This window comes from Scyliorhinus canicula, chromosome 6 (genome assembly GCF_902713615.1).
Source record: "Scyliorhinus canicula chromosome 6, sScyCan1.1, whole genome shotgun sequence".
Lineage (NCBI taxonomy): Eukaryota > Metazoa > Chordata > Chondrichthyes > Carcharhiniformes > Scyliorhinidae > Scyliorhinus > Scyliorhinus canicula.
The window spans coordinates 216,225,112-216,235,834 of NC_052151.1; the positions used below are offsets into that span (position 1 = coordinate 216,225,112).

At 46.7% G+C, this 10,723-nt stretch overlaps 1 protein-coding gene across 1 annotated transcript in view; it reads right to left on the reverse strand.

Annotated features, from left to right (window-relative positions):
* LOC119967872 (NACHT, LRR and PYD domains-containing protein 3-like) overlaps positions 1 to 10,381 on the reverse strand; it is a 40,425-nt gene extending 30,044 nt beyond the window's left edge. Inside the window, exons 1-5 of the mRNA XM_038800952.1 lie at positions 10,278 to 10,381; positions 8,182 to 8,298; positions 6,318 to 6,484; positions 5,698 to 5,869; positions 5,527 to 5,592 (exon numbers count right to left, since the gene is read on the reverse strand). Coding sequence (XP_038656880.1) covers positions 5,527 to 5,592; positions 5,698 to 5,869; positions 6,318 to 6,484; positions 8,182 to 8,254 — 478 coding nt within the window. The 5' untranslated portion in view covers positions 8,255 to 8,298; positions 10,278 to 10,381. The remainder of the gene's footprint in view (positions 1 to 5,526; positions 5,593 to 5,697; positions 5,870 to 6,317; positions 6,485 to 8,181; positions 8,299 to 10,277) is intronic.
* Between the last annotated feature and the right edge of the window lie 342 nt (positions 10,382 to 10,723).

The following is a 10,723-nucleotide window of genomic DNA, read 5'->3' on the forward strand; positions in this document are numbered from 1 at the left end:
TTTCAGTGTAATCAGGATCCTGCCAGTGTGTACAGGGTTTCATAGTGTCTCAGGATCCTGCCAGGTGTGTACAGGGTTTCACAGTATATCAGGATCCTGCCAGGTATGTACAGGGTTTCACAGTGTATCAGGATCCTGCCAGGTGTGTACATGGTTTCACAGTGTATCAGGAGCCTGCCAGGTGTGTACTGGGTTTCACAGTGTATCAGGATCCTGCCAGGTGTGTATGGGGTTTCACAGTGTATCATGATCCTGCCAGGTGTGTACAGGGTTTCAGTGTATCAGGATCCTGCCAGATGTGTACAGGGTTTCAGTGAATCAGGGGCCTGCCAGGTGTGTCCAGGGTTTCAGTGTATCAGGATCCTGCCAGTTGTGTACAGGATTTCACAGTGTATCAGGATCCTGCCAGGTGTGTACGGGGTTTCACTGTAGCGTGATCCTGCCAGGTGTGTACGGGGTTTCACAGCGTATCAGGATCCTGCCAGGTGTGTATAGGGTTTCACAGTGTATCTGGATCTTGCCAGGTGTATACAGGCGTTCACAGTGTATCAGGGTCCAACCAGGTGTGTACAGGGTTTCACAGTGTATCTGGATCTTGCCAGGTGTGTACAGGGTTTCACAGTGTATCAAGATCCTGCCAGGTGTGTACAGGGTTTCACAGTGAATCAGGATCCTGCCAGGTGTGTACAGGGTTTCACAGTGAATCAGGATCCTGCCAGGTGTGTACAGGGTTTCACAGTGTTTCAGAATACTGCCAGGTGTGTACAGGGTTTCGCAGTATATAAGGATCCTGCCAGGTGTGTACGGGGTTTCAGTGTATCAAGATCCTGCCTGGTGTGTACGGGGTTTCACATGGTATCAGGATCTCCTGCCAGGTGTGTATAGGATTTCACAGTGTATCAGGAGCATGCCCGGTGTGGACGTATTTTCAGTGTATCACGATCCTGTCAGGTGTGTACAGGGTTTCACAGTGTATCAGAATCCTGCCAGGTGTGTACAGGGTTTCACAGTGTATCAGGATCCTGCCAGGTGTGTACAGGGTTTCACAGTGTATCAGGATCCTGCCAGGTGTGTACAGGGTTTCAGTGTATCAGGGGCCTGCCAGGTGTGTACAAGGTTTCAGTGAATCAGGATCCTGCCAGGTGTGTATGGGGTTTCAGTGTATCAGGAGTCTGCCAGGTGTGTACAGGGTTTTACAGTGTATCAGGATCCTGCCAGGTGTGAACAGTGTTTCACAGTGTATCAGGATCCTGCCAGGTGTGTTCAGGGTTTCACTGTGTATCAGGATCCTGCCAGGTGTGATCTGTGACATCTGTGCCAGGTGGCACCTGGCAGGATCCTGGTACACTGTGAAAACATAAGACATAGGAGCAGAATTAGTCCACTTGGCGCATCGAGTCTATTCCGCCATTCAACCATGGCTGATAGTTTCTCATCCCCATTCTCCTGCCTTCTCCCCTTTACCCCTGAATCAGGAACCTGCCAGGTGTGTACGGAGTTTCAGTGTATCAGGATCCTGCCAGGTGTGTACAGGGTTTCAGTGTATCAGGATCCTGCCAGGTGTGAACAGTGTTTCACAGTGTATCAGGATCCTGCCAGGTATGAACAGTGTTTCACAGTGTATCAGGATCCTGCCAGGTATGAACAGTGTTTCACAGTGTATCAGGATCCTGCCAGGTGTGTACGGGGTTTCAGTGTATCAGGAACCTGCCAGGTGTGTACGGAGTTTCAGTGTATCAGGATCCTGCCAGGTGTGTACAGGGTTTCAGTGTATCAGGATCCTGCCAGGTGTGAACAGTGTTTCACAGTGTATCAGGATCCTGCCAGGTATGAACAGTGTTTCACAGTGTATCAGGATCCTGTCAGGTGTGTACGGGGTTTCAGTGTATCAGGATCCTGCCAGGTATGTACGGGGTTTCAGTGTGTCAGGATCCTGCCAGGTGTGTATCGGGTTTCAGTGTATCAGGATCCTGCCAGGTGTGTACAGGGTTTCACGTTGTATCAGGATCCTGCCAGGTGTGTATGGGGTTTCAGTGTATCAGGATCCTGCCAGGTGTGTACAGGGTTTCACAGTGTATCAGGATCCTGCCAGGTGTGTACAGGGTTTCAGTGTATCAGGGGCCTGCCAGGTATGTACAAGGTTCCAGTGAATCAGGATCCTGCCAGGTGTGTACAGGGTTTCAGTGTATCAGGATCCTGCCAGGTGTGTACAGGGTTTTATAGTGTATCAGGATCCTGCCAGGTGTGAACAGTGTTTCACACCGTATCAGGATCCTGCCAGGCGTGAACAGTGTTTCACAGTGTATCAGGATCTTGCCAGGTGTGAACAGTGTTTCACAGTGTATCAGGATCCTGCCAGGTGTGTACGGGGTTTCAGTGTATCAGGATCCTGCCAGGTCTGAACAGTGTTTCACAGTGTATCAGGATCCTGCCAGGTATGAACAGTGTTTCACAGTGTATCAGGATCCTGTCAGGTGTGTACGGGGTTTCAGTGTATCAGGATCCTGCCAGGTATGTACGGGGTTTCAGTGTATCAGGATACTGCCAGGTGTGTATCGGGTTTCAGTGTATCAGGATCCTGCCAGGTGTGTACAGGGTTTCACATTGTATCAGGATCCTGCCAGGTGTGTACAGGATTTCACAGTGTATCAGGATCCTGCCAGGTGTGTATGGGGTTTCAGTGTATCAGGATCCTGCCAGGTGTGTACAGGGTTTCACAGTGTATCAGGATCCTGCCAGGTGTGTACAGGGTTTCAGTGTATCAGGGGCCTGCCAGGTATGTACAAGGTTTCAGTGAATCAGGATCCTGCCAGGTGTGTACAGGGTTTCAGTGTATCAGGATCCTGCCAGGTGTGTACAGGGTTTTATAGTGTTTCAGGATCCTGCCAGGCGTGAACAGTGTTTCACACTGTATCAGGATCCTGCCAGGTGAGAACAGTGTTTCACACTGTATCAGGATCCTGCCAGGCGTAAACAGTGTTTCACACTGTATCAGGATCCTGCCAGGCGTGAACAGTGTTTCACAGTGTATCAGGATCCTGCCAGGTGTGTACAGGGTTTCACAGTGTATCAGGATCCTGCCAGGTGTGAACAGTGTTTGACAGTGTATCAGGATCCTGCCAGGTGTGTACGGGGTTTCAGTGTATCAGGATCCTGCCAGGTGTTTACAGGGTTTCAAAGTGTATCAGGATCCTGCCAGGTGTGTACAGGGTTTCAAAGTGTATCAGGATCCTGCCAGGTGTGTACAGGGTTTCAAAGTGTATCAGGATCCTGCCAGGTGTGTACAGGGTTTCACAGTGTATCAGGATCCTGCCAGGTTTGTACAGGGTTTCAGTGTATCGGGGCCTGCCAGGTGTGTACAAGGTTTCAGTGAATCAGGATCCTGCCAGGTGTGTACGGGGTTTCAGTGTATCAGGAGTCTGCCAGGTGTGAACAGGGTTTTACAGTGTATCAGGATCCTGCCAGGTGTGAACAGTGTTTCACAGTGTATCAGGATCATGCCAGGCGTGAACAGTGTTTCACAGTGTATCAGGATCCTGCCAGGTGTGTTCAGGGTTTCACTGTGTATCAGGGTCCTGCCAGGTGTGTACAGGGTTTCACAGTGTATCAGAATCCTGCCAGGTGTGATCTGTGACATCTGTGCCAGGTGGCACCTGGCAGGATCCTGGTACACTGTGAAAACATAAGACATAGGAGCAGAATTAGTCCATTTGGCGCATCGAGTCTATTCCGCCATTCAATCATGGCTGATAGTTTCTCATCCCCATTCTCCTGCCTTCTCCCCATTGCTCCTGAATCAGGAACCTGCCAGGTGTGTACGGGGTTTCAGTGTATCAGGATCCTGCCAGGTGTGTACAGGGTTTCAGTGTATCAGGATCCTGCCAGGTGTGAACAGTGTTTCACAGTGTATCAGGATCCTGCCAGGTGTGTACGGGGTTTCAGTGTATTAGGATCCAGCCAGGTCTGAACAGTGTTTCACAGTGTATCAGGATCCTGCCAGGTATGAACAGTGTTTCACAGTGTATCAGGATCCTGTCAGGTGTGTACGGGGTTTCAGTGTATCAGGATCCTGCCAGGTATGTACGGGGTTTCAGTGTATCAGGATCCTGCCAGGTGTGTATCGGGTTTCAGTGTATCAGGATCCTGCCAGGTGTGTACAGGGTTTCACATTGTATCAGGATCCTGCCAGGTGTGTACAGGGTTTCACAGTGTATCAGGATCCTGCCAGGTGTGTATGGGGTTTCAGTGCATCAGGATCCTGCCAGGTGTGTACGGGGTTTCAGTGTATCAGGATCCTGCCAGGTGTGTATCGGGTTTCAGTGTATCAGGATACTGCCAGGTGTGTACAGGGTTTCACATTGTATCAGGATCCTGCCAGGTGTGTACAGGGTTTCACAGTGTATCAGGATCCTGCCAGGTGTGTATGGGGTTTCAGTGTATCAGGATCCTGCCAGGTGTGTACAGGGTTTCACAGTGTATCAGGATCCTGCCAGGTGTGTACAGGGTTTCAGTGTATCAGGATCCTGCCAGGTGTGTACAGGGTTTTATAGTGTATCAGGATCCTGCCAGGTGTGAACAGTGTTTCACACTGTATCAGGATCCTGCCAGGCGTGAACAGTGTTTCACAGTGTATCAGGATCTTGCCAGGTGTGAACAGTGTTTCACAGTGTATCAGGATCCTGCCAGGTGTGTACAGGGTTTCACATTGTATCAGGATCCTGCCAGGTGTGTACAGGGTTTCACAGTGTATCAGGATCCTGCCAGGTGTGTATGGGGTTTCAGTGTATCAGGATCCTGCCAGGTGTGTACAGGGTTTCACAGTGTATCAGGATCCTGCCAGGTGTGTACAGGGTTTCAGTGTATCAGGATCCTGCCAGGTGTGTACAGGGTTTTATAGTGTATCAGGATCCTGCCAGGTGTGAACAGTGTTTCACACTGTATCAGGATCCTGCCAGGCGTGAACAGTGTTTCACAGTGTATCAGGATCTTGCCAGGTGTGAACAGTGTTTCACAGTGTATCAGGATCCTGCCAGGTGTGTACGGGGTTTCAGTGTATCAGGATCCTGCCAGGTGTGAACAGGGTTTCTCAGTGTATCAGGATCCTGCCAGGTGTGTACAGGGTTTCACAGTGTATCAGGATCCTGCCAGGTGTGTACGGGGTTTCAGTGTGCCAGGATCCTGCCAGGTGTATGGGGTTTCAGTGTATCAGGATCCTGCCAGGTGTGTACAGGGTTTCACAGTGTATCAGGATACTGCCAGGTGTGTCCGTGGTTTCACAGGTAAAACCAGTCGGCTGCTGAAAATGCTGACGTAATACAATGTTGGGATATTTAAAGAATATGTCACATCAGATGAATTTTAAGTTGATTATAAAATTAATAGTTAAGGTTTGAAGACAAAAATCGCTTTGTTTTCCAAGATCATGGACATCTGATTCACAGATTTTGACAATTTCCAAGTAAACCAATAGGCAAACGTCCCAATTTTCATAAGTGGAATAAACGGTTTGAAATCTGTATTGCATACCTTTTACTTGGCTGGATGCTTCGGATATATCTTGTGGTTTGTCCAAATAATCGAATGAATCAGAACCTGTTGAAAGCAATTAAATTGCACAAAGTCAGATGTGTGTAATACAACCGTACAAACTGGAGTGTTTGAATTTGAAACTCAATGCATTGTGTAATTTAACCCTACCAAGTTCTTGTATTTCTTTCAGTATCTTATCCAATTCTGGTAACCCATCGCAGATCTTCACAAAAGATTCCCACATCACCCTTCGGGCCCGAGGGCCTTTTTCCATCACCAGATTTAAGAGAAGTTTGGAACTGTCAGCCTTGTTTTTCTTCTCTGCAAGCTCAGTAATTTTCTGTAAACAACAACAATTAATATACTGAGGACCAGACTGGAAGAAGAACATTGAGAATGAAATGGAAAACATGTGTTCAGTGATGGACTTTCCAAGCTGTTTTTAAGAGCATAAAGCAGTCACTGGACTGGTTATCGATCCATTCTAAACAGACTAAACACTCTGTTCACGTTTTTGTTCACCATTGATGGCAAATAAATGTGAATAAATAAATACATAAAACTGAAAAAGTAGACATTGCTGGACGTGTTCTTTGGAATGATGTGAGCAAGTAGATCAAGTGTCTGTAGTGGAATATGTAATGGTCATGGATCATTGTGTCACAAGGTTTCGATTGGATATGGAAAATGAGTAATCCAGAGTAAGAATAATTAACTTGAGCCAACTTCACCAGGGTAACAATGGATCTGACCTTGATAAAGAGAGCATAATCATTTTTCTTACTTACTTGATACTCTTGCCCACTGAAATTGTCACTGTCTTTTAACATGAGACTGAGTCCCTCTACTCCTCCTTCCATCGCCTGCTCCAGTCTGTCCCAGTAGAATTTAATCAACTGGAACAGTCGGTAATCATCACACTTTTTCAAGACCTCCGTGATGGCAGAGGGCGTATCTGTGAATACAAATAGCCACACTGTGTGAAAATCTACATGTACCAAGTGTGTGACACTCCAAAAATCTCAAAAGTCAATTCTGAAAAAGCGTGCAAATTGTTTAAACAAACCTTTGGCCAAGCCTCTTCTGAATCGGTAAATGTTCATTACTTCAATCTTTCAATACAGATCAACAATCTGCAATAACCACTGATGAATATGCTGCGTCCTGTCCTATTCCTTAACTGTATGTATATTGAATCTATCTTCACACACGGCAATATCCTTAAGTTCTCATGCTGTCAGATAATCCTTTCTTAATACTGGAACCCACAGATAGTTTTGCACTCTAGAATCTGGATCATTTAACTGAGTCTTATGTACATATACAGTCACATCATCCAGAAGGACAACTGTAGGAGGGTTGGAACATCATCAATCCCATTTCCACTGCCACACCATCCAAGCTTGGACAAATATTACACTCCTTCATCACTACTGGGTCAAAATAATGAATCTTCCTACCCAAGTTTCACATCCAATAATTTCACCAATTCTGGTCTCTAATCTCAACCCAGATACAGCTATTTTCAATCCTCAAACAGAACAGCTGATGCCATTCCCACTGTTCCATTCGTTTTTTTTGTAAAACCATCATGTTGGTTGATTTATATCGCAGTTGAACCCTTCCACTTTGTTGCAATTGTTGTAGTGCCCTAAGAAAGTGAACATTTCTATCCTGTTCCAGCCCAACTGCTGCACATTGACCTGCCTCATATTTCCCTCCGAAGCGGCCCAGTATTTTGTCTGTATCCACATCTCAAGGACTATAGTGATTCAAGAAGGCAGCATAGCTAACCTTCTCAAAGGCAATTGGGAAAGGGTTACACATGCAGATTTTGTCAGTGACACAACAAAGTTTTAAAAATTTCAATGCCTGGTTTTTCCGTCTGGCATCTACATTTTTACATTGCCTTCAGAAACAGATTTCCAACAGTGTTACCGATTTCAACCATGATGATTGTTATCTCTCCTTTCCTGATTTAGTTCCACCTGTTCATGGACATTTTTACTTCTTGCATCCGAAAGGTAACTGTTATAACTCCAATGGAAGTCCCGGGATCAGGGCCATTCGGTTTCTCATGACCTCCCCAGAATACTAACTACCCCTTTAAGGGGGAGGGGTTCCCCTTAACAAGGAGAGCCCCAGCATGTATAAAAACCACAGTCTGGGTGCAGTTCGGGGAAGGAGACCCTTAGGAGAGTTAAGTTTTGAATTTATATTGGAATAAACCTTGTTCGTTAATTTCTACTTTGTGTTTATTTATTCTGCTTACCGTGGATTCAACAGCAACATAACATTTGTGACTTACTCAGCACTGAAGAAGACCGTACCCCATACACATTTTACCGGTTACAATAGCTCACCTATTTCTGTGCTTCATCAACATACCGCTCCCACCCAATGCTGGTTGGCGTCCTGATTCTTGATATCAAGCTGGAGACCGAGCTCTGGGTCACTGCCTCAATCCAGTACCCAAATACTCTTTATTTATTGTGCAGTTCTCATATTCAGGGGTCTTCTCCACTATTGCAACCTCCCTCGAGGTAGTCTGCTTGCTACTCATCCCGTCCTACTTATCTGTATGAGCTGCAGGTTCTTTCTCAAGATCAGACTCTTTGTCAGGAGTACATTATACAGTATTTGAATTAATACCTGCGTCCATTTTCATTTTTTTGGATGGTGTTGGACCTTCCCCATTGTTTGAACCTTCTTCAACCTGAGCCATGATGTTGACAGGCGTCCGAGATTCTGCAATGTTGTATGAAAATACTAAAATGAAAAGGAGACCATTACTTTATTCAACAATATTTCATTCCCTCTTTCCCCTATCAGTACAACAGCTGTTCTGAGCATTTCTGAGATAGAGCATTTGCGCAGTGTTACAATAAACACTCCATGTCTGGTGTCATGCACAGAGCTGCTCAGTAAGTTCCACAACCTTGTTTCAGGTCGGCTTGTATCAGCCGAGACTCCATACTGAAAGCTTCCTTTGGGAAGATTGACTTACCCAGCACAGGGTAAAATCAGCCTTAATTCCGAGTTAGAGAATATTCCACAGATAAATATGGAATGGGTAATGATTGATGAATTAAATGAGCCTTCACTCAGTTTTAGAGTCTGGTGATGTAGTACATTTTTATTCACATTATGCTTCATATGTTTAATTTTTTGAGTGTTCATATTGTACAATTTTATAAATATTGTCCCAAACACACAATGTATATCAGTGTGATTTCTCTGGTCTCTACCAGCAGTGACACATCCTTGTGTTAATGGAAATAAGATCTGTATTGTCCTTCAATTTGAATACATTCATCATCTCTTATGGTCTGTGTCTAATTAGTGGAGTAGGAAGTGAGAATGTTTACCACGGTTCCCCATTGTTTAAGGTGATATAATTTATATCATATCAATGAGGCAAGGCACAGAAATGATTGCGCACACATACATATATATCATATGCATTCTTATATATAGTATCGCTCAATGTATATTTTTCTTTTGCTGTCCACAAACAGATATATATTTGTTTACGGCATTTATAAAAGTTAGATTTGATGACCGTTTTGAATCGTAAGATTTTAGTTTAGAGGAGCAGCATGGTCGGCTCAGCCTTGGAGGGCCGAAGGGCCTGTTCCTGTGCTGTACTTTTCTTTGTTCTATTTTTGCTCAAGGTATTTTGTTGAACATGTGCCCAGCACTTCAACTTCCCTTCTCATTCCCCACTGCCAAACTCCAAAAATGACTTGGTCGCTGAACAGTCATTTCTCTAAACCACGAGGCTGAAGCAGGCTGATGATGGCAATGTAACAGAGCTGGGTGGAGGCGAACATTGCAATGGATAGATTATGTTCGAAGCACAGCCACTCACAAATGGAACACTCAAGTTGTGAACACTATGGCTCAAACCAAGACACGGTCTGGGATACAGATGATTAAAAGGTTGAAGTACACAAAACGATTGAAAGGTATCGTTAAATTAGTCACGGCTTCCTCCGGGGCAGTCTAGAAAGAGGGAGCAAATATAAAACGGAATTGAAGAGGAACTACTTCTCCCAAAGCGTAGTGAATCTGTGGAATTCACCACCCCAGAGTGCGGTGGACGCTGGGACAGACATGTGGGCATGGGAGAAGCATCTTGGCCAAGGACCAACGCGTGGAAGGGAAAATGCTGGAAAACCTCAGCAGGTCTGGCAGCATCTGTCGGGAGAGAAAAGAGATAACGTTTTGAGCCGAGATGGCCCTCGGTCGAACATAAAATGGTTTCAGATTCCAGCATCCGCAGTCATTTGCTTTTATCTGATGAATATGTGAATGGCCCCTTCTTGTTTCCTGTTTGGACTCCCGCCCCGCCCCGCCCCGCCCGGAGCTCTGCATAAACGGCCCTGGCCTGCTATTGGCTGCAGACGGCTGATTGGCGGCCCTGTCTCCCAATCGGATGAAAGCTTTCTCAAGGTCCCGCCCACCCCAGGTTGTTCAGGCTCATGCAGGTTGGGAATCAGAAGGCTGGCCGCCGAGCCTCCAGTGCGCGGGCCGCCCGGCTGCTGTCCCATCACCCGGAGTCGCTATCAATAGAAAGAAGGCGGCGACTTCTCAGTTTAGGCCTCCGCCGCACTCACCGCCCCCCCCTACGCGCGCGCAAAATTTGCTGCCGAATTTGGATTGAAAATCAGTCCCACACGCCGGATCCAAACGTTATCTCTATTTCTCTCTCCACCGACTTTGCCGGTCCTCCCGCGTGTTCCTACTTTTTTTTTGCTGTCGCTAATTTCGATCAAAATAACCGCCAACGGAACGATCAGACTCAACCACAGTAATATGGCTTCCACCAGCGCGCTGCTTCCTGCGCAGGCGCGATTGACGTTCCCTGAGGGGAAACGCGCAGTGAGGATCCCGTCACACACCTACGCGTGCGCAATGTGCTCAGTGAGGCACCCGTCACTCTACTGCTGCGCGTGCTCAGTGAGACTCTCCTCACTCTCTGTTGCGCGTGCGCAATGCTGCTGCCGGCCTCTCTCCAGCCGGGGATTTGTCGTGGCCAGTGAGTTTTCCAAAGGTGACGCGGGTGGGGGACTGTTCTGCGCGTGCGCGCTGACTGAATCAGGTCGCCTTGGTTACAGTGGGCCAGGCTAGGTTCCTGGGTTGGATTTAGGACTAGGCCCTGACAGCTCCAATATTGTCCATAAAACGCTCA